Source organism: Galleria mellonella, unplaced genomic scaffold (genome assembly GCF_026898425.1).
Source record: "Galleria mellonella isolate WM207_F2 unplaced genomic scaffold, CSIRO_AGI_GalMel_v1 utg143, whole genome shotgun sequence".
In the NCBI taxonomy this organism is placed as follows: Eukaryota; Metazoa; Arthropoda; class Insecta; order Lepidoptera; family Pyralidae; genus Galleria; species Galleria mellonella.
In genome coordinates, this window is record NW_026441997.1 from 1876767 (window position 1) to 1901565 (window position 24799).

At 33.1% G+C, this 24799-nt stretch overlaps 1 protein-coding gene across 1 annotated transcript; it reads right to left on the reverse strand.

The window, feature by feature from the left end:
* Positions 1-2417: 2417 nt before the first annotated feature.
* LOC128199985 (uncharacterized) lies at positions 2418-21331 on the reverse strand. The gene is made up of 2 exons (XM_052891654.1): positions 21177-21331; positions 2418-2706 (listed from the first exon to the last, which is right to left on the reverse strand). The coding sequence occupies exons 1-2, from the start codon at positions 21329-21331 to the stop codon at positions 2418-2420; spliced, it is 444 nt and encodes a 147-aa protein (XP_052747614.1).
* Positions 21332-24799: the final 3468 nt, after the last annotated feature.

The following is a 24799-nucleotide window of genomic DNA, read 5'->3' on the forward strand; positions in this document are numbered from 1 at the left end:
AGACCAAGTATCTCTCGAGTCCCGGGGGATGTGTCGACGTGAAAAAAACCAATCTGGAGCTAGCAATTATGGCAAATGACCTAATTAGATGGTGCGCTTCTACCTAGCTACATAATGCGGTCGCCAGCCACCGCAAGATTTTTCACCTCTATGTATTTTACGGTATCTCAGGAGAATTCGCTTTAACGAGTGGCCAATCACCATGTTAAAATATTTGCCTGCAAGTAATAAAGTAATATAAGTACTTATTAATAACTTATTAATTTTATTTAATAACATTTTGGTAATAACCAGTAAGTAATAAATATCTGGTACATGTACGACTTTCAATTCTGACATGTGAAGTTCTTGCTTATATTAATAATTTACGATTAAGATTTTTTACGAATTTATGATATAATTTTGAATTTTTTTTTTTTAAATGTATTTGGATATCTTAATTTTATTAAGTCGATTCTTCACCTCTCAACTATCGCAGTTGACTAGTTAACTATTAATAGTTACTTACATTCAATTTTTAACCCATTGTATATTTTCATATACAAAATATTAATATTATTAGTAGTTTAAAGTATGTATCACAAAAGTATTTTCGGATGTCTTCACGTAGGCGTAATCGTAGCGAACACAGTATGTCGCGTAGTAATCGGTAGGTAGGCATGTAGACGTATGAGATAATTAGTTTTTAAGAGTATATACATTGGCAATATGAAAGAGAAAACGTAATAACATATATGTTAGCGCGAGATAGACGCGTAGGACATTTATCTACACAATATAAGCTCGAAGCTGATTTGGCGGAAGTGTGAACAAAACAAGTTATAATTATTTTAACGTTTTGAAGTGGAATTAGAAGTGAATGTAGTTGGAATCAGTTGTGTTGTACTGAAATAAATTAAAAAAAATAATACTACAAACGTGCACATTTTTCGTGTAATTAATTACGCTTAAAATATTTATCTCTTTAAATGCAATTTATTGTAGAACAAGCAGAAATATTTTCTATCTAATTATAAAACCTAAATATAGTTTTGAACTTTCACGAATTGAAATTTAAATAGTACTAAATATGTGAATTTATATTTATATACTGTTACAATTTCAATTCTATATAAATTTTGAACTGTCATGTGTACACATTTATAAAACACGTACACTAGTGTAAATTTTGTCTAGTTTTTGTGATCAGTTTGACAGTACGATAGACTTACTATAACGTACTTACGTATTAAGTCAGTACGTAGTACTTTATACTACATCTATGAGTAGTAGTATTGTATATCTATGACTGAAGTGATTTTGATGTGCCATATTATTTTACACTTATAAAAATATATATATGCTTACATGGGATAAACGAGATAATCAGAAGCGTGTACAAAATATTACGAGAAAATTAATTTAAAGGTATCTATTAGCTTTTTAGTATCCATTTACACAGAAATTACTTATATCCTTAGATAATACGTAAGTACGTTATACTAAGTCTATGCTTGAATCAAATTATTGGACTTTTATTTACAATCATAGATTAAGGATTTACCTGCATGTACATTCTTTTTCTGAAACAGACACTTTAAATATTTTCCTTTGAAGATGTAATGCTTCTTTTCGATAACTCATGTGATGTGATTTACAACCTTTACGACACACGAAGTCAACTTTACGAGTGGAGCGCTCGTTAATTCGCGACTAAATAAATTTCCAACATTCAACGTTGCTACACTTGCAAGTTTGTGATGTCGACATTTTATTATAATGTTGACTTTTTTATTGTTAGGGAGGCAAACGGACAGACGGTTCACCTAATGGAAAACGGCTACCGTCGTCCATGAACATTTACAACACGAGAGGAGTTGCTTGTGCGTTGTCGGCCTTTTTTACTTTTGCCTCTCTCTTGCCTAAGTTTAAAAAAACTTTTTAGTTTTACTTATTTATTGCACCTACATAGTAAACTGTCCAAGTTTTGAAAGCCAAACCTTTATTTTACCTATACTTACGTAACGTAATTCAGGTTCTCCATTAAAATTAGGATAAAATGATTCTATATAATTAGGATACATCTATATATATATATATATATATATATATATATATATATATATATATATATATATATATATATATATATATATATATATATATATATATCTATATATATATATATACAATCATTGTCAACAAGAAAAAAAAGAATAAGATAATTAAAAATATTTAATTATTGGTTTTTGGTTTGATATGTGATTAAGAAATTTGTGTGTTTGTTTATTTGCACAATCATAAGGTAATGACTATTTTTAATAATCTACACTACTAATTTGGATTAATTGTGTTAAAAAATCCTAATATTGCGTTCTATCTCCTTTTTCTTCATAGCGATGTGATGTGCACAATAGAAAAATTGCCTATTCCTTTATTCAGCCACCGATAGGTCCCAACGCCCCCAATCTGCGGTGACGGCAATGGAACCGTTCGCTACCGAACTTGCTTTTCTCCATTTTCATTAGAAATCTCCGTTGGGAGTGGATCAGTCGCTCGCAAAAATAAATAAAACTGTTATTGAGATAAGCATCTGCGCGTCGAGGCTTTTCGCTAAGTCCCGCTGTGTCGCGTTGAGCAATGTACCAAGATATGTACGGATTACACTGCGCCGCAGTTCCCTCGCTCTCATCCACATCCGCTTTCCTCCAGTTTTGCAGCTGAAACCTTTTAACGTAAACATATTACTCACTCGACAATTGTGATTTTATAAGTACTTTGTAATAAAATGTTCTTATAAAATCATAACTAGTTTCAATACGTAACTTAGCTATATTTGACAGCTATAGAGAGAAGATATTCATAAAGTAATGTTTAATTATCACTTTAGGAATAACTTCGGTTTACATTCTATTGCAGTTTTTTCTGCACCTGTTATTCTTTAATTTAACAGCTGAAACTATTTATCGTAAAATAGCTATGAAATTATAAAAATCGAAAAATAGCTTTTCCCCGCGACTTCGTCCGCGTGACCAGGACGTTTATTGATCTGGATAAAAAGTAGCCTATATCCTTCTCCATTCCATATACAATATAAAAGTATGTGTATAGCAAATTTCATAGTGATTGATTAAGTCGGTATGGCATTATAAAGTAACAAACAAATAAACTTACTTTCATCTTTAAAATATTAGTAATGATTACTTACTGTAAGTTGATTTTATATTATATATTTTAATGATCTTAATTATAAAATATTAGTTTTGGAAAATCTTCAATTTGTATTGTGTCGCAGTTTTGCCTGCACCCGGTTTTCTAATCTGAAATGTTATTGTAAAGCCACCTACAGCGACGATTTTGTGCAGTTTAATCATTGTGAGCTCTGTTATTTTTTAATGAGATGGCTCTATTATCAGTTTAAGAATATCCTCGGTTCAGTCCTGATACGGAAGCGTGAGTGAGACTGGAAGGCGCGAGCTTATCGTCGTGGTAAATTGGCAGCGCACCGCACCTGCGGCGGCCACCTGCCCCGGATTAATTTCTCATCACGCCGCCCGCCTTCCCAGCAAATAATGAACACGACATCCTTGGAGAAAAATGCCACTAAGCCAAGAGATGTCCCTCCACTTGATTAATAAACTCCCGGTGTGGCTGCGCCTTACAACGTTTTCGGCTTTTACGACGAAATATACTTATATTAATTTAATATGCTTACTTAAAATTAAAAAATATAACGAGTTAGGTTTTTGCGATTTGCCTGTTGATATTTTAAAATATTTATAAATTATTTAATATCTACCAGAGGGAGACTTTGTACAAAAGTCGTTTGCTTGGGTAACAACACTTGAGTCCTCAGGAATGGCAACGCATGGGGGGTATCATGGGCGAAACAGTATACTCTGTTATGTCCATAGTACTGCTCATGTCTATAAGCGATGGTTACCACTTTCCATCAGGTGGGCCGTTAGCTTTTTTGCCATTTTAAGTTGTATAAAAAAAAAACTATATTTATAAGGTAATAGTTTTCAGAAATATCCTAGATTCTTATTTTTATAACACAGAAGCAAACAAGCATGCGGTTCGTCTGATGGTAATTGCCTACCGCCTAACCAAGTGATAAGAAATGTGTTGAATTTACATTTGTTTAGAAATAACGATTGAAACAAACTGGAGAAGGACAGATAAATATGGATAACAAATGCTGCAAGCACAGATAATAAAACAAGAAATTCAGGGTAAAATTATTTCGGTTTTAAACAATAAATATAAAAAAAATGTATGCATATGTTTTATTTATAACCATGGTTTCATCCCCTATTGGGTATGAGCACTACAAATCAGAACTTATTTTCTACCAATGTAATTTCTTTGGTATTAGACTGATATGTCAGAGTGTATGTGTCGATTAAAGTTTTCTTTTAAACCGACTTTAAAAAAAGAGGTGTTTCTCAATTTGGTTGTATATTTTGCGTTATTACCTCATAATATTTATTTATTTGAAATATACAACATACATTTCAGATTAATCCCATAAAAGTTTCGTCAAAATCTTTCCAGTAGTTTAGTTTTTAAATCAAAATATATTTCATTACAATTTCTACAATTTATTAATTAAACAATATAATAGTTGGGTTTCAAAAAGTGACAATTAAAATCTTTTAGGAGTAATAAATAAAGATATAGATGTGAGTACCTGTACTAAATATTAAGTTTAGAGTTTCTTGGAGCCGATTATTAGAGTAATAAAATAGAAATTGTTATTAGATGAGTAGGTACGAGTACGCAACGATGTACGGGCACGCACGTGGCAGTTCGCGACGCAGATGGCAATTTCACGGTCCACAGCTTCTCGCCTTGTCTATTTTATTGTTTTTATTATTACCCTTATAATGTACTTATTACCCTCTCAGCTACAAAAATATGTTGTATTGATGTTATGCATATAGCATTAACTGTGTTCAAGTCAAGTAAGCATTGAAAAACTTAAGGTACCATACCTTTCTACTGTTTTTAATGAATAATCATATTTTATTCGTCATCAACAGACAATTCGTTATCAAATCTGTTATGTCTATAGTACTGCTCATGTCTATAGGTGATGGTTACCACTTTCCATCAGGTGGGCCGTCAACTTGTTTGCCATTCTAACTTGTATAAAAAAAATCTTAGAATTTAAATAGTTACGTAAGTACATTGCATTTTTAATTCTCCTGCAAAAGCTCAGGTTATGGAATGAGCTCATTACTAACATTTCTCCTAGAAATTATATGCAGGGAATGTCTATTTGAGACCGTTGTATTAAAAATAGCGCTAAGTAATTATGTCTCTTGTTTTCTTCTCCAGGATATCGTAAGAGGTAAGTGAGCTAACAAAGCATCATATAACAGTAGAAGAGAAGGAAATCTTCAAATTAAATCCACTTCTATTGCACTTCTTATTTATATTAGGGTGAGAGCTCACTCGTGAGGATCATATTGACTGTTTTATTTTTCATTCCCTTAACCTATGTATCCGGTAGATAAATTTGACGTAAACTGTTATTATTATTTTAATTCTGTAACCCTTTTACTTTGTTGACTCATTAATTATATCTCGTAAAGCGTAAAAAGATTTTAATTAGGAAATTACTACAAAGAGCATTAAATTAAGAGTTATATCCGTTGTTCGGCACGTCATTTGCTTGGTACCTCCATTCGGCCGTTACCAAGTAATTTAGCGGTATTATATCACCGAAATTTGATTTTAAATGGTGACATTGTGACCACAAAGTCACGAACGTAAGGCGTTACGCGCCCCGACCGCAAGATGGCCGCGAGCATCTGTCGGTTTGTCGCTTTTTCCTTCTATACAACTGTATTTTTGATACAATTATTTGCTATGTCATTATATAATTGCGGTTGATGTTCATTCAGGTGAACACTTTCTATGAAACCGTTGTACTCTGGATATGTTAAAGTATGACATATTCGAGCATGATAAAGACAAAATTTATATTATACCTTCTTTTCCTTACTGCTTACTTTGATATTAATTCATTATAATTTACTGTTTTTAGAATTGATTAATTAATTAATAATTCATTGTAAACATTGTATATGAATTTAAGCATATGGAGATACATTAATAAGAGAAATTACTATATATAATATACTAATATGTATTCAACAAAATCGATGAAGTTACACTCTATCTCCTCTCAGTCTTATTTCATCCATTTTTAATGTTGTATTAATATAATAAAGTTGATGCTACCTTTGTGATAATAATTTTGTTTACTGTAAAACTTAAGAATTAATATAATAATAATCGGTAAAATTATAATACCCTTGATGTGGACAGTGACTTAAACAAATATATACTAAGTACGTATTCGAAGGAGTTACCTTGTTTTAACATAATTTTATTGATGAAGCTTTGTAATGATAACTTGCTGTGTATAATTTCCAAGCTAATTTAAATAGTGGTTATAAAATAAACTGAAGTAGAATTTGTTGCTATCAGTAGTAATTACAAAAAATATCAAAATTATTTAAATAGAGATTTCTATTACTGAATGACCTCATAAAGTTACTCAAAGTAAATACATACCCACTCTTAAATAATTTCACTTCACCCACTTAAGAAGGGTGTGTCCAAAGGCACAAATCTTTCAATTTGTAATAGTTGCCACTTTAAAGACAGCACTCTTACATAAATTGTCTTCTGGGCGTTCGTTTAGAATTATTTATGTCACTATTTATTGTATTAACATAAATTGGACATGAGTTATTTTATTGCCCCGAATGCGTCAAGAATGCGCTGGACAAAGGTTATGATTGTAATTCAGATTTGTCATAGCTCGTAAAGGCTACGTTTGTTTATTTTATATGATGGAAATTATCCTCGTGACATGACCCGCAATAGATTTCAGTATTTTTATGATGATTAATTTTATTTTTATAAGAGTTTATTTATTTTTGTTTAGTTTAGTTAAAAAAATTAAAAGAATATTATACGAATATTTGTTAAGGCGCATCAGAACAGAACATACTTACTTAATAGTTGACAATTGTAGATAGTTACAGAGATATCGTTTTAAAATATCGTTAGGATCTTTTTATATTTACATGTGATAGGTACACCCACACAATTGGCATATCATTATAATAAATCTTGTTTAGAACGCACCATAAAAATACATCATTATATCTTTGCACTTAATGGACATTACCTACGCCTGTAGTATTAAGTTTCACAGCATGTAAAAGCTTATCAGAGTGGATGTCAATTAATAATTCGGTTTAAACTTCATCGATGGCATCTGTCCCGCATAGATATAGTTTGTTTGTCCACTATTGGTCAACGTTCGTAGTTCACTTATAGTCGACCTCGATGTTTTGATATTTGTAAAAATAGATGAAAGGTAGTTTATATTAGTGTCTATTATGGTTTTGTCCATGTTAATCAGTAAATTATCTCCTGTCTTAAATTAGGATATACCCACCAGTTCATCAAACTTTTTAAAATTCGTTCAGTCGTCTAAGTAAACTAATTGAGTAACAAACACATAAACATTCAAACATACCAACAACTTTACAAATATTCTCATTTATAATATTAATGATTTGATGATTTTATATTTGTACCTATCTGTATATTTGTATTTTAATGTTCTGTAAGATCAAATTAGCCTATAGCTGATTATTTGATTGATCAGAATGTTAGTATTAATGACAATGTCTATCAAAACCGTAAATTAAAAGTTTTAATAATAATTAATTTCAATATCTTAATTTAATATATAAAAATCTCCGAAACTGGTCAACTGATTTTAACATTTTGTACATTAAATAATACTTCTTACTATAACTTAAATAGTTTTTGTCCCTATAAATGATCCTTAATCTTAGGTTTTAATATTTTATATGGAGTTAAACGTTTGCTGAGTGCGCTATACCTGTACCTTGATCTTCAGGAATAGTAGTCAATGAAGGTACCATGGTCATCACAGTGTATTTTGTATATTTATCTATGATCCTGTTCATTTTATTTATTTATATTCTATTAGGGTATCCGTCAGCTTGTTAGTTATTTGTTGTTGCATAAAAAATAAAATAAAAATAAAGTATCAAAAGCATTGAGTTCCCACAAAATCAGTGTAGTGAGCGAGTTGTAGGCAGAATGAGTTGCGAACGGCAGGGGTCCGGCTCTGCTGCTCGAACGAAGCTGTGCTCAGCCTTAATTTAATAATCGCGTCCCGAACAGGACACATTATGTATTTGTAAACCCCACTGTCCTTAGTAGTAAACATATCATTAAACTACATTCATAGTAGACACCGTTCGGTATTTAGTATTTCCAAAGGATTATTCAGCTACGAAACTATACTAGGCACTCATATTTACATAAGCAAAACCGTATTCTATGTCGAATGGGACTGGTCGGTTTGTAAATAGAATAGATAAAATTTTATTTTTGGTACTTATTACATCTGCATGTGCCGTACTAAAAGGGTAAAAACAAACCTTTATGGTGCAACTTCGTCCATCCATCTGTTACAGTTTATAGTTAGTTATCAATTGTGTATTAATGATATTAATTAGAAATTAGAAATAGCTTTTAATATTTCATGTTTGCCGTTATATATATTGTTTATACTTCCAACTGTTCCATATGTTTCCATACTGCTCGTTTGCTCTTGTGTTATAAAAAAAATAAAATATATTCCATGTGAGAAATTCGGGATTTACTCGTAAATATCTGTCTATTATATATGTACAATACTATAAGAGTACCAATATTGACCATTGCTCACCAGTCGTTTATGGTCTGAAGACAAAGTGTAGTTTGATTGATAGACACTTTTAACCGAGTTCAAAAAGGAAGACGTTCACAATGCGATTGTATTTTTTTGTATTATTTATTTACGATTCTTTGTAAATTATAAATTGGCTTTGACGATTACTATTGAATCGAAAGGTTTTATTTCCATGTTTGTCCTATACTAAATTATTACGAGTATGTAATTAGGATTGAAGATTTTTGAAAAATTAAGTCTGTAATAAGTCTTAATAGTTAATTTCATTTTTGTAAGCTAACTTATTATCAAATCTACGGAGATAGAATTGTAGGTAAAAATTAGAACTTTACCTTAACAACTCATTATATTGCCTTGTTGGGGGAGACTCATGATGTATAAACTGTCTTCGTATTATTTCATTGTAATGTCTTAAAATTTGATATAATGTTTTATTTCAAGTTACCTTTCTGTTTCGTTGGTCCATTATGGTTATAAGTTTACGAAAATGTCAGCAATTTTTTTTTATTTTCAAGTGAAAAAAAGTGCTGACATTTTTATTAAAAAGTGATTAAGTAACAAAGTCTTACATAATTAAAGTTTTTTAGGTAAAAACAAATATGAAAAATGGAAAAACGGGAATATTAATGATATTTTAATTAATACGTATAGCTACATAATATTTTATTTGAAGTCATATTATAGTCTTCCATCATATTTTTAAATAGCTCATTTATGAATGTGTGTGTGAGGAGAAAACGTAATTTTAATAGAGCATTGTTCGCTTTGACAATGACTGGCGCCATGTGATAGTGGTCTGTCCTTTAAAGGCTTGTAATGCCATTATTGCTAATGTCCTTCGGGTACTCAAAAAAAGATTGATTATTGATGGAGAAGATATCTCGATTAGTTATATTGTAAGCATATTACAATTCCAGTTTTTATATATGCAGGAATGATATTTACCATCCTTTAATACACGTGGTAGATAAGTTATGTCTTTTATAACTAGGAGTGGGTAGTATAAACCAATATGTATATATTTAAGTTACAATATCTAGATACTGATTCAATAACGAATATGTTAAAAATATGTTATTCAAAAAATTATAATGGATAACAGATTATTAACGTATTCGAAAATAGATATCCGACCGATATGGGCGATATCGATATGAGTGGTGACTTTTTTCCGCCATCAATGTTCAGAGAAACCCAATGTGATCTAATATATATAGGTATGTATATACATACCTATATATATTAGATCGATATCCATATTATCCATGCCTTTTAATTATGTATACATAAGCAAAATACATTGATAGTGTGTCAGCACATCTTAACAGCGCACAGGAGGTTACCATTCCGTTTTTATTATTCTAGCCTATATTATATCTAGTTAAATCTAGCTTTGTCTATCCTTAGATACAATATCCTTTTTTTCTATTGTAAAATGAATCATGTGCAAACTCTAACCCTTAAAACCACTGTAATTTCAGGGATACATTTATAGATTGGTTAATCAGGTAATCAGTTAATCGTGAATATAATATACTTCACCCTTCTTATCGGTAATCACAAATTAACTGGTAGCCATCTGAAAGGAAGTGGTAATACCTACTTAATATTTGTAGCATGAACATTAGAAATTAGATTACATGTAATTATGCCTGCATAGATTTACAATTAACTTTCCAATATTCATTTTTATTATTTTCTTTATCTCCCACAGTTAAGTACTGTTTTTCTTTTTTTGGATTGTATAATTTCAGAGCATTGTATTTTGTTTATTATTTAAATGTATATCGGTCGGAGGTCTGGTGAGCTGTACTATACAGGTTTAAACCGATTTCAGACACTAGCTTCTCACAGTAGTTGACTGTATTAAATTAATTTTATTTTGGTTCTAAATACATAAATACTACACGTGTAAACCTAAATTATTTGTGAGGAGATATAAATAAATAAATCATTGTTATTATAGATATAAAATATTAGACTATATACTAAGAAAACCTCTTTTATTCATTATTTAAATTAAACTGTAAAATAATACATTACTGAATCCATCCCTTCATTTCATCCCCAGTTGGGTTGATTTCAAAAAGTGTCTTTCTTCAGGTTTAAAGTACCATCAAACCAAATTTCATCAAAATAATTCAGTATTGAATACAGACAGATAAACAGACTAGGGTTTCATATAAATAATAACATATTATGCTAGTATGGATTGTGACCTACATTGAACTGGTCTGTATAAAAGATTTAATTGTGGTCAATTCTGACCATAAACAATATACATAAACGTTAATCATTACTAAAATGTCTTTATATTGAGTACCCTCATTTCATTTGAAATGTTAACGATATAGCACTGGCATTCGAAGCATTAAGCCTTTTCATCTGTCAAGTCTTAACAGCCATGGAATTGGGTTATAATTTACGATTTTATCTCGCACGGCACCCTGCATAGGGGCAGCGGTCAGTGTGGCCGATGAAAAAAGATGCAACCTTGTAACAGGGGGGTAATGTTGAACGGTGACCGCCCGCTACGGCTACCACGCCCGCCTTGTTGTGACTTGCCAAAATAGAGTCGTAATAATGAAAGATGACCCGCGTAACTTGCGCGTAATTTAGAGCGATCTCGTAATGGCCACTCGGGGCTGTTTGTCCAGTGGGCGCCTCTCTTGTTGTGCTAAGCGGTTGGGGGTGATTCAGTTTCACTTTTGTTGGTCACTTTATGTCCACTCGCATTGTTACGTTGGCAGTAGATAACGTTGTCATTGTTAATAAACGCGGGGAAGTCGCTTATTGTAGCGTGTTTATTGTTTGACAAATGGCAAAATTGGCAAATGCGATCATGATATAATGAAGCATCCTTTATGTACTGATGTGGGCATTTGCGACGTAACTTCAAACAAGCGCATTATTTATAATTTTCTGATTTAAAGTGGCCATTGATGTCTTGATTTATCTAATATAAATGTTTATTGTTGAATACGTTTGTTTATCAGAAAGACATATCGTCAAGTACTTTCGGGGTGGCTACCACGCCCGCCTTTGTTAAGCCTCTTCTGGTGATTGATACTGGCTTTCGACTTCTGGTGTCTGACAAATAGTTGGTCCAGCGGAGGCGTTGCTAAGCGTCTTGCCATAAATAAGGATTACGTTAGTGACCACGCAGTCTTGCGGAGTGAAGGCAGCGTAGCCTCTTGTGACATTTCCCGCTTTCGTTCAAGCACGAGTATTCTCATGTCAAACGTTACCATCCTTCCTTGCCGCATCGTTTGTTTCAAACCAACTTAGTAAATCTGGGATAAATTTTATCGCATGCAATACGAAGCGTTCTCTTTGGCCGTATTTGAGTCGTGAATTTGCGTTATTTCGGCGCCTAAGACCCGAATCACAAGTTAGAAGACGGGTATCAAGTTTGGCACGAGAAGCGCTAAGCCAGGGCTGTTTTAGGCTCGGCGGCGATGTTTCAATCGCAAGTGTGTCGGCTTACGGGCTCATCCCGGGCGGCGGAACGCGTCGAAACGCGCATCAAATCCCCATTTAACTTATCCCCAGCTCCCTGTTCTTACAATCTATTGAAACCGCCCAAAACAAAGTCGCCACATACCGACTAAATGACTGAATTGGGTTTTAACAATGTCTTCATTAAATAAAGTTTGGATTGGTATACTATTTTAATCTCTATTCTGAATTGGATATTTAGGTACATTTAAACCTATATTTAAATTTAAGTAATAAATCTCTTGGTAAAGTATTTTTTACAATTGTTTGTTTTCAGTAATATGCTGTTTCTGCAATTTATTTATATCTTTAATTTTTATCATGAAATGTTCGTAACTAAATCTGAAAATGTAATAAGTAGCACGATTTTTTTTCAGGAGCGAAATGCGAAAATTCACTACCTATTCTGTATCTGCGGTGTAAAAGTAGTATAAAAACTATTTACTTGTATTGTAATTTTTAATTATATATAAGAGTTACCTCGATAAAAATTCATTTAGATGAACAGGATAGACAATTTGAAAGTTTAAAGTATGTTTTATGACATACGAATGTATATTATAATGATAACAATTTCATTATTTAGTGGTTGATTTAAAAATACAAAATATATAATTAATATGACTATATAAATATATAAATACAAAATATTATAATCCAATATAACATTAAAAAATTTAAAATATATATATTTAAAGATAAAAAATTTCTTTGAGATCACTGCCAGCTGGTATAGTGCCTAGGATACTTGCTGCATTTCCACGCTGAATAGCAATGGAAATGCGTTGACCAAAGTATAGGCCAGCCTTATATACAAATTATATTACATTATACATAGACTATATTGATTAATAAGCTGTAGGTATCCTGCGAAGTATGAAATAAGTATGTGTTAATATACGGTAATCTGGTTCATGTATTTATAAAATTTCATTAAAATGCGTTCAGCTGTTAAACATGTTTGCATAACAGATATCCAATATAAACTTAGCTATGTAAAATATTTTCACAATATAACATTAATTTATATTTATATTTGTTGCCAAACTAGGCCTTATAAATTATTACTTAAGACCGTAAACAGTTTTTAAAAAAACTACATATTATAATTTTTTTTCGGAAATTAATATATTACCAACATATATGGAAACTTTGTCTAAATTTAAAAAATATTGTTACGAAATGTTTAGAGAATATGTTGAAAAAAGGAATTTGATATAAAACAATGCAGTCTCAGCTCCCAAGGATACCGTGGTTTATAAACCTAAAAAAAAATATTATTTTATTATATTATGTAGTTTTTTTTATAGAACTATTTGTTTGTATGATGTATTAAAGTAGTTACATCTGATACATACTGTATCGTATAAATAGAGGCCGTAGTGTTATCTCGCGAAATCTCCAATTATTTAGATATGTATGGTTATGGGCACTGGGCAGTAGAGGTCCGAGGATTAGACGATGTTTAGTCTTCTCACGTCGTGCGGGGCGGGGTTTCAATTAGTCCAACGGATCCCACAGCCCGTCCGCCCAGTCGCCGAGCGTCCACTAGTGTTGCCTCTAATAATCGAATATATTTATTTATGCAATTTAATCGATTATCATACAATAATCGTTGTAACATAATATGTTGTATCGATTAGCTATCGAATAAATTAATTAAAATAAAACTAGTGATTAATTTATACGTAATTTATAGCAAGTACTTGTATTTGCTACTGAGACTTTTGATTATATTAATAAATTGATATTATCTTTATTTATTTTAATTGGTGAACTGTTAATAATTGACTATATCTTATTGGAAATTACGTAATCGATTAGATTATTTGCTGCCTCAATCGAATTAATAATCGATATCCAACAATTAGGCAACACTAGTGTCTACCTCGCTCCCAATGACAATATTGGTTTATTACTGCCTTCCATGAATATGTAACGTTACATTTTCATATCTAAATAGATACTTAAATAAATAACTACGTTTAATTAGATACTAGTAATTATATTTTGAAGACACTGTTGAAATAACTTTCGGACTCTTGCCTTATTAATGTCACTGATTTAGTTTTAATTTTATGGAGAAGACGTATAATTTCATTAAATTGTATTTATAATGTTACCCCTTTGTTATTTAATTATATGACAGTAAATGACATTTAAATATATGTTTACTAAAGTATTAGGAAAAAAATCTATTAAATTGACTCACCCTTAGCTTATAAAAACATACGTCAAATTAAAGGGTTATGTTAATGCTACACCTAAGTACAGATTGTGAATTCGTTATTTTTTAAAAGCTTTAATCACGGATCTACATAATAATGTGGAACGGACGGGACTTCCCGTCCATCCGACAACTTGATTGATGTGCTTTCCTAGATTTATTTACCCCGAAAAAGTAGCACGCTACACGTCCGCAAAGCTTTTACCGTACATAAATGGCAGCCCTGATACCTTTGTTTCATTTTTAAATACGGTCCTTTCATAATTAGCGTAATAAATTATAAAATGATAATAATACAAGGGCCATCTTGTGAAACGCTTAATGCCTCACGTCGGGGGGCGCCGCCGGCGACCGCATGTCAATCACTCTCCCGAATGTAGAACAATTCTTATTTCGAAAAAGAATAAAAAAAGCGTATCACTTTTATTTTCTGTCCCTGTCGGTCCAGTTCGCGAAACGCTCGTGCGAGAAGAACGGGGTTAGATATCGGTCTTGTGGTAACATCTGTGCTTTATAATAGACGCTTACGTAGGCTTCTTTTCGGGGATCAGTACGAGCCCGGTGGGATCATTTTAACATGATTGATCTGTTTATTTTACATTTTAAAGGAGCATTTTTACGGTTGCTTGTCAACTTAATAACAAAGTGTTTTATTTCGAGACACGTTAAGTTCAGTTTTATTGATAGGTTTCTTTTAACATTATTCATACGCCCGAGATGAGACGTTCCAAATGTGTTCGTAATGATTCAACTGGCTGTAAATTTGATTGTCATATCGAGGGGAACGTTCCAGAAATTTTTATTAAACGTGCTTTTAATATTAATTTCACATTTATTATAAGCGTATTGTTAACAATGAAATAAATTAAAAAACTTTGAAGACGAAAACGATCAAGAATAGGTAGACTCCTAAGTTGTTTTAAAAATAATGGTATAACATTATATTTTAATTCAACGTGAACTAAAGAATATGTACTTATTATATGTGTCAGTGCACTAACACGTATATAAACAGAAGTAGGTAATAAAATAGAAAATTTGTGATGTTGGGAAGGATTTAACATTGCACTTGTATGTTCTTCCATTTTTATAAACGTTTCAGCAAGTAAATTCTTACGTTGCTATTTGATCCTGGCCTAGAACGGGCCATCCCTTTTTTCTCGTGGGTATCGTAAAAAGTAACCAAGGGAACTTCATGGTCGAGGGATGGGCAGCAGCGTCTCAACATGCATGCAACTACTGCTAACTCCACCCCCCCCCCTCTCTTTATAGGACCTACGTTCAACAGTGTACAGACAATGGCTGATGATGATGATTCTTATGCTCTCTTAATTAACTTGACGAATCCAAATTATATTAATATTTTTTTTAAATAGATATTTTGATATATAAGTACAAGTGAGTATCAACAGTATTTGTTATTTTACATAAACCTATTAATTGTAGGACGCACACCAGAATAGTTATGAAGATAATTGTTTTTTTAAATATAATATTGCAGTAAATATAAGTGCAGAATAAATCAACCATATAGTGCTACTATATGGTTGATTATGCGATAGAGGCGGTAGCATCACAGGGACATAATATAGTTCTGTGGTCGTATGGCGGATCCTAAACATTTTTTTTAAACACAGTCTTTGCATGAGGAAGTACCTAGTTATCTTTAAAACTAAAAAAAAAATTGAATTACTGTTGTGAAAGCTTTATGTAACTTGTCTCTCTCACTCTCTTTCTCTGTTGTGTAGTTGAATGCGTGCATTGTTTCAGCTTAATAATATATCGATACAGTGTTATACCTTAGTTCTCGGTAGCAGGAAAAATGGATAGTATGAACGATAAAGTATTGTCAAAGATTTGTAAAAGATTATAATTACGATCTAATAAGTGTCAATTTATTTTTTAATAACCTTATATGAAGCATGACATGAGTGAAAAATGAATAGTATGAACGATAAAGTATTGTCAAAAATTAAGATTATAATCGATCCAATAGATTAATTTTCTAATAAATTATGCATTATTATAATATAATTATTTTATCTTTGAAATGTGTTATAATATATTAATACTGTTAGCAAAATAATTTATATAATCATATTTTATGGAAATAGGTGAGAAAACTGTTAAAGTGGAGGCCACATAGAGGAAAACACTCCGTGGACCGACCTTCCTTCAGATGGACCGACTATCTCCGCAAGATAACGGTGAGAAAACGGATGCAACAAGTAGACGATTGCATTGGTAGGAAAGCATTGAAATAGGCCTATATCCAGCAGTGGATCGGAATAGTCTGATAATGAATAATGAATATTTATCTGTAACAAATAAAAAGGTAATTTCTTATAAATGTATAATATAAGCATACTAGAGGGAGACATACAAAAAGCGTTTGTTTGAGCACCTTTTCCCATTCATGTTACTACCGTGATGCAGTTGTGTTTGCATGGCTGTGTTTCGGTTTGATGGGTGACAGTGAATTTACAGGGTACAGAGGAATAACATTTGAATCCTCAGGAATGGCAACGCATGAAAGATAGGCGAAACAGTATACTCTGTTATGTCCATGTACTGCTAATGTCTATAGGCGACGGTTACCACATTCCATTAAGTGGACTGTCAGCTTGTTTGCCATTCTAAGTTGCATATAAAATAAGCATTAATAAATATATAATAAAAATAACGTAACGGTAATAATGTAACAGTATACACAAACACTAAGTATAAGTTATTTAATTTGCTTAATATAGGGATAAAACAACCAATCGTCAAGTTAAATGCAGTTAATAACACTGATCATGCCAGAAACTAAAATTGTTTGGTGTAATCTTGCATGTTTTTAGATTAATTATTTACTGTGAAGAATCGGCCATAATGTTTGTATTGCACGAGACTCGTTAAATGATGCTTGCTTAAAAAACAAAAGTGCTTCTGCGCAATGAAGCCGCAGCGCATCGTCTTATCGGAAGCAATTACAAGTTGTTCACTTTATTAATTCTCATAACTACCCTTGCGACATCAAACGGTGCCGACGATGCGCGTGCGCCGCCCTCGCGCACTGGAACAAGTTATTAGACATGGTGGCTTTTCAAGATTAGGTATACAATGTTGCTCTCATAACCTACGAATAGTTTATGCCGTGTGTTATTTTAAAGATAATATGCTTGCCTGATGATAAATTATATTTATTTTTGATTACTGTAACAATATAGTGGTATATGTATTTATGAACTGTCTTGTTTCTTTTGTAAAACAATAATAACACAACAATAATAATACAAAAATGTTTATTATATTGTGGTTTCTACATTTGGCATAATAGTATAATATTTATGTTATAACACTCTATAAATATATTCTGTATAAAAAAATAAATATTCGTCAATAAGTAAATAAATTACGTTTTTAACTAAACCATTATATAATTACAGATAGTTCTTTTGCCTACGATTTTATCTATACTATCCCTACGACTGAGACTACGATGACTCGTTTTATGTAAAATTTTGCATGTGTGCCTGATAACACAAGTACCATTATGTCCAATTGAAATACGAATATATTACTACTTTATATTACTTTAATATTTATAATTAAACAATAAGTAAGGTAAGCTTATGTCGATTCCGCTTGTCGCTTATTTGTTGTACTACAGAAAAAGCTACTGTTTACCGTGCTGAAACCCTTGAAGACGTTTTAACACCACTCTCGGTCTGGCACATACAGTCTTTGATCTTCAGCGACACTTAATAATGCTGGATAATGTTTAGGTAACCGCCTATGCCACATGTCCTTTGACAGTTTGAAAATGTTACGTAAGTAGATATACTGGTTAAATAATTTACTTAGAAGATGTAGTCCTACATTTATCAAAGACAAATAACATTTCTCCCTTTATGAAGCTTATAAAATATCAGGCAAGATACGCGAAGCCGGGAATAAAATAAATCAGTATTCCAAAACAAAATTTACATGCATCGCGAGAGGTGAACACTGGAACAGAGGAGAGACTTATCTCGCTAAAACGATTCCCACATAAATAAAGCTCATCGGATATGAAAGTGTATTTACATAAGAAAAATATAAAGAGGCCTAAACGATAGGTCCATAAGGGCGGCGTACCGTGCGGGCCGGTGCTTGGGACGCCACGCACGTCCTACGGGAGCGCCCCGTCTTTAATAACAATACGAAATATCAGTTCGTTCCTCCGATCGCAAATCTACGTCAATAACATATCCAATAGTAGCGCTCAATTCATTTCGACATAATCTAATATAGCGGGGCACGTTTCCCGCCTAAATCTCCCGCCACATGTCGCCAAGATGGCCGACCAGGCGAAACGCGAAACTAAAGAAAAAGGAGATCACGAATCGGTAATATCTTTCGAGTCCATAAACTTAAACGTTTATTTGCAGCGATATTTTGTCCTTTTGCGGATATTGCTTTAGATATGTAAGCATCAGAATGTATGTAGAGTTTTATACGAACTTACAGGGAACTAGCATTTATTATTTAGACCTGCAAGCAATTACGATTAATTTTCTACTACGAGTATACGACTATTGGAAAATTGCATTTACCTAACTAAAAAACAATGAAGTGATTACCTAACTAGTAATTGCGATTCGCAGACTTACGATAAATAGGTGTAGAATTATTTATACACATACATATTAATCCTACAAAGATAATGTTATGTGATTTATTCAATCACTGATTTTGTTTATCCTTAAAACAACTAACAATTATAAAATATTATATATTTTTAGTTTTTGTTTACCTTTTAATAATATGTGCTTTATATCTTATTCCACATTATGAACCACATTAGATAGGTGTCAATATGTAGGTATTTCTATAATAAGACAATACGAGTATATGTTTATAATAATATCATCGAATTATACAGATGCACTTGCAAAAAATTTATGGCCTAATATTAACCGTAACATTAATATTACTTCTAACATTATTGAATACAGTGCATTATAATACACATACCTAAATACAAAACGTGATTTTCCTACTGTGAGCGACACTGCTGTAAATATTACTGTAATTTCGTAGTCACTGGTAGTGCTGGCAGTACAAATAGAAGCACGATTGGCGCAATTAAGCCGGCCTTTCTAGTGCACTGATTGATCAATCATCGAACACCGACAATCGAAGGAAGCGCTGCTTTGTCCATGGGGCCGCATTGTCTGTGTACGTGTTTCCCGAACTGTCATAGAGCATGTACTAATATAATCTAGATGCGACTATTGCGCGATGTTAATTGTGTATCAACCTACAATATTTTGAGAACAAATTAGGGTTTAAAAATAGTTGCCTAGTGAAATAATGTAACTGACGCATTTTTTATTATTATTTACATATTATAAAAAATGCATCATAGATTAATATTTAAACAGCGTTACATTCACCGTATCTAATTGAGATTAAGTATTTTTGATTAACTTTATTTAGCTTAACTATGTTTAACGTCAAAAAAATGTATGTATGTACTTACCTAGCTATTCTGTAGAAACGACAATAATTCTATAAAATAGTTTTATATTAGTTTCTATATAAATATGAAAAATAAAAAAAAATGACACATCTGTGTTCGGTACTATGTTTTTTACTCTGTGACGTGTAATCGCAAGCGATTTTGATTGATCCAGTCATTGTGTCGGAGAGTATAGTGATTTCAAGAAGATTCGTTCTACTGGACTGCCGACGATAGATATCTATCTACGTTTAATGCTGTTACTTTAATTAATGAACATTTTTCGTGATATTTCTACAAATATAGGTATTATGTATATAGGTACATGTCATGTATTCATCATCATCATCAGATCAGCGATTAACTATCCACTGCTGAATATAGGCTTCGCCCACTGACTGCCATAAGTTACGGTCCTAAACCACCTGCATTCATTGATTCCTTCCAATGTACATGTGGTGGTGACTCCATTTAGTAGGGGATCGTCCTACACTGCGTTTTCCCGTATGGCACCGCCACTTAAGATCTTTTTTTCCACATTAATTGGCGGTTTTTTAAGCAATGTGACCAGCCCATTGCCACTCCATCTTGCTTATCCTTCGGGCTATGTTCGTCAGTTTGGTTCTTTTGCTGATATGCTCATTTCGGATACTATCACGCAAAGAAACTTCCAGCACAGCTCCCTCTATAGCTTGTTGAGTAACTTGATATATAGATTTTGCATACGGGCAACCATGTAGGACTAGGTTTCGGTTTCGGACGACACGCAATGGTTAAAGAACTTCAAACTTTAAGGTATTTTGAATGAGAAGATGTGGCGTAGTTTTCCAAACGTTGCCCAGCCGAGTTTGATTCTTCCGTTGACTTATCGGTCGAGGTTGGACTATTTGGACAAGTTTTTTTTTCTTAATGGGTGGTAAACGGTAATCCCGCCTGCGCTATTGGTATACATTGACGGGGTACCAGTGAGGAACGATAGGTGAGGATGATTTGTTGAATTTGTCACAATGGGTTAACTGACCTGTTAACCCATTGTGACAAATTCAACAAAAATTTGCCATGATAGTTTCCAGGGGGAACCGCGTGGAGGTCGAACTGATAAGGTATATTGCTAGCAATGGGGCTATTAAACTCCGTTACTTATAATCCCTACCCCCATTTGGACAAGTTGTCTTAGGTATACATACTCGTCGACAATTTCTAACGTAGTGTCCTCAATGGTGATGGGTATAGGTGTGACATGAATGTTAGACATGATTTTAGTCTTGTCCATGTTCATCTTAAGACCTAGATGTTGAGAATCATCATTGGGGTCATTCAAGCAATTTAGAGATTCTGCCATTATTACTATATCATCGGCAAATCGAACACGAGTAATGAAGATGCCATCGTTGTTTATACCATATCTTTTCAAAGAAGTTTGGAAACAACTTTCAATGCAGCTGTGAAGAGTTTCAAAGATATGACGTTCTTTGCCGACGTTTTTTAAAAGATAAACAACTTGAAAACGTATATGAAAACTTTTCTTCGTTGGTAGCAGATATGAACATAATATCCCTGATTTGCAGATGACTTAGAATATGGCATCAGATGTTGTTATAATATGGCATCGCATGTTTGTTCCCTGATTTTATATTAAAAAGGAAAAATTATGAATATTATTATATTTCAATGGTAAAGCAGTTGTGTCTGGATGACAGTGTTTTGGTTTGAAGGGTGGGATATGACGTGAATTTACAGGGTACAGAGGAATAACACCTGAGTCCTCAGGAACGGCAACGCATGGGGGGTATCATGGGCGAAACAGTATAATCTGTTATGTCATGTCTATAGGCGACGGTTACCACTTTCCATCAGGTGGGCCGTCAGCTTGTTTGCCATTTTAAGTAGTATAAAAAAAATAAAAAATAAATATTTGATTGAGAACCGCATATGTGGAATAATTGCAATGAAATAAGAAATAAATTAAGTGCTCCAAAATCATGCTAATTATCTGAGCCTCAAATTAGGACAGGTAACTTGGGTTATGAGCAACTAGATGACTAGACAATGTATATTCGCGAGCAAATTCTTAATTATATAGGTATGGTTTTCAGTCTAAATGTAGCAGTTTTACATTCTAGTGCTTTCGTTCTGTGCTCTTTGTTCTTTTTACGTAAATGCACCATAATGTTATATATGAACATCTAAATAACAATATATAGTGAGGTCCGTCTGTCGGCAAGATGTAAGGGTCGTTGGTCACGTCGCGATTGCTATTGATTTCCATTTAATTCGGCGCGTGCTCTGCCGGCCGACCCGACCGCCACTGCCTACCGGCATTGTCCAGTGACGACAAATTGTACCTCGTACCTCCATCGTTCTGTTGATTGTAGGGTACGCTACCATCGAGTCCTACATTATGTTGATGTTTTGTTTTTCTAACGCTATGAAATGGATACTTCTTTTAATGAATTTGTACTATTACAGGTAGTGTTTGTGATGGTTGTAGTGAATAACATATGTGCGACTCCGTTACTATACTCTGGATATTGAAGGCGCTGGTTGTTAAGGTGAAAATATATCTCAGTGAAATACAATATTGGGCATTTATTGTCAACGTAAAAGTATAGTTTTAGGTACAATCATTTTGATAGGAATTTGAGCAGAGAGAGAGAGGACGCTATTGCCATTTTATAAAGTTATATAAAAAGTTGTATTGGATTGTCAACAAAATGAAAAGTATAACATATATAAATAAATTTTTTACATCTAAACTGAAATTTGTAGTTCATACATATTAATTTAGAATTATGAATAAATTAAACAATTAAAAATATGTTTCTATTTATTTACTTTAAACATACTCATAATGAACGTACCTAGGTGCTCTTATATCTTAAACGATAAGTACCTACTGAATTTTAGTTTATATCTAGTTGTTTTCAAATACTATTGTATTCCTCTATAGTTAATAACAAAACAATCAAGTAGCAATTTCAGTAGTACCTAGGTAGTAATTGGAGGCGGTGTCCATTTGCAGGCATAGTATTAGATGAAAGCGCCTGTCCCCTTTTTTCGAGACAATGGAGCGCGTGACTCGATTGCACTGCGATCGCGCCACTTCTGTTCTCTACCGACTGACCACTGATTGCATAGAATTTTCCATAAACAATATCATCAAATTCAATTTACTCTAAATTATCTCCGCATCAGTATTTTTTTAAAGAACCGTACTGTTTTAAGTTAACTAAACGTAAACTTTTATTTGATCAATTACTTTTTGATACCCTTTTTTGGGGTAAATTGTTTTTTTATTAAGCCCAGTATATTACGAAACGGCTCACGACGCCCAAAAATTAATTGATCGGATCTCGTTTCTCGGAGGAAACAGCGCAGAAGAGTTTTAATTAGCGAGAAAAAAGCACCACAAAACTTCCAACGTAAAAAACCGGGAGACAAGGGTGGGCGTAGCGAGGAATAAAAATCTCCCGCTCGTAATGCGGGCAACATTTGTGTTAGGAAGACTCTCAGTAATGGAAGACAAATTTCAATATAATTTGCAATACATAAGCGTGTTACTTTAATAGCCCAGAACCACCCTTCAAATTAAACGGGGCTTAAGTTTTATTTTATTTTTTCCTGCTCGGTTCAATCGTGTTGCGGGCGCGTAAGCGACTCGGGAGCCGACGCAGCGCCACCGGTGCGACCGGGGAACGTCGCGCGATCGCACGCCGCCCGGAAAAAATATAATCCTGCCAAATTAATTGCTCCTACAGGCAATAGTGGAGCGGCCGCGATGCCGCCAAATCAAATTAAGGACGCGCTATAAAAACCAAATTAGTGCCCGCTTTAACCGTGAGAGGGTATTTAGTTACAAGACGTTAGTTCAAATCCCGCCATTTTCATTAACAATAAATATCCTCTCGCAGCCGCGCGGAATCCTTATTGTTTTACTTTTTACACCCTTGTGTCCCGAGTGGGATATAGCGCGCGGACGACGTCTTCTACTGAGGCCGGCTAATTTGTTCTTTTTGTTTACTTACTTACAGGGCTAAGGTAATAAAAATTTGTGTTGCGCGAATTGTATGGACTTTAAATTTTATATAGCCGTCGGTGCTGGGTCGAGTTTTGCATTTAATTGGGAAAAATTTAGGGTCGGTGAAGCGCTTCTGCGCGGATTCTTAAACTAATTGGACGGCCGTTACAACTTTCTTTCCCTTAAAACGTTTATGCAATCAATGTCGGGATAGAAAGGTTTATCAATAAAAGACACTTTAGGTATACCTATAACTTTTTTTATAGCCCAGATTGCGGTTGAATCCTATTTAAACCGAAACAAATCCGTAGATAAGTCGGTCGGGAGTCGTTATTTCGAAAGCTCTTCCCATATTTCAACCACAGATGCAGTTATCACGAAGGGGTGAATTAGATGTATTTTTTTCTGCGGGTTAGGCCTTAATTACAGGCGATGCACTAAATTAGAGGGCGGCGGTGATCTAAAACAATAAGCTCGAACCGTCATTAGTGAGTCGCTGCAGATTATTGCCGTTGCACCTTCGTAATGTGGCGACATTTATTATCTCCACATTTAATTTCCTATTTATAACAGTGTTAAAAAAGTATGAGATCGTGATGGATACAATGTTATTTCGAGTAAATTAGGATATTAATGTGATTATACGAGCAGGTAAGTGGTACCTAATGATAATGTTCTTTACCAGCTGTTTTAGGTTAAATCAGTAACTCGTTCTACAATCCTCTTGTTTAATCTTAATAACTGTTGATTATGTATAACTTTTGCATAGATTGTAATTTTTTTCAAGTTATT

Excerpts from the sequence above, each read along its gene's own strand:
- LOC128199985 (XM_052891654.1), bottom strand. The coding sequence starts at position 21,331 with ATGGCAGAATCTCTAAATTGCTTGAATGACCCCAATGATGATTCTCAA. Across the intron at positions 2,707-21,176 it reads ACGTTAGAAATTGTCGACGA|GTTTCAGCTGCAAAACTGGA; the intron begins GTATGTATACCT and ends TTACGTTAAAAG.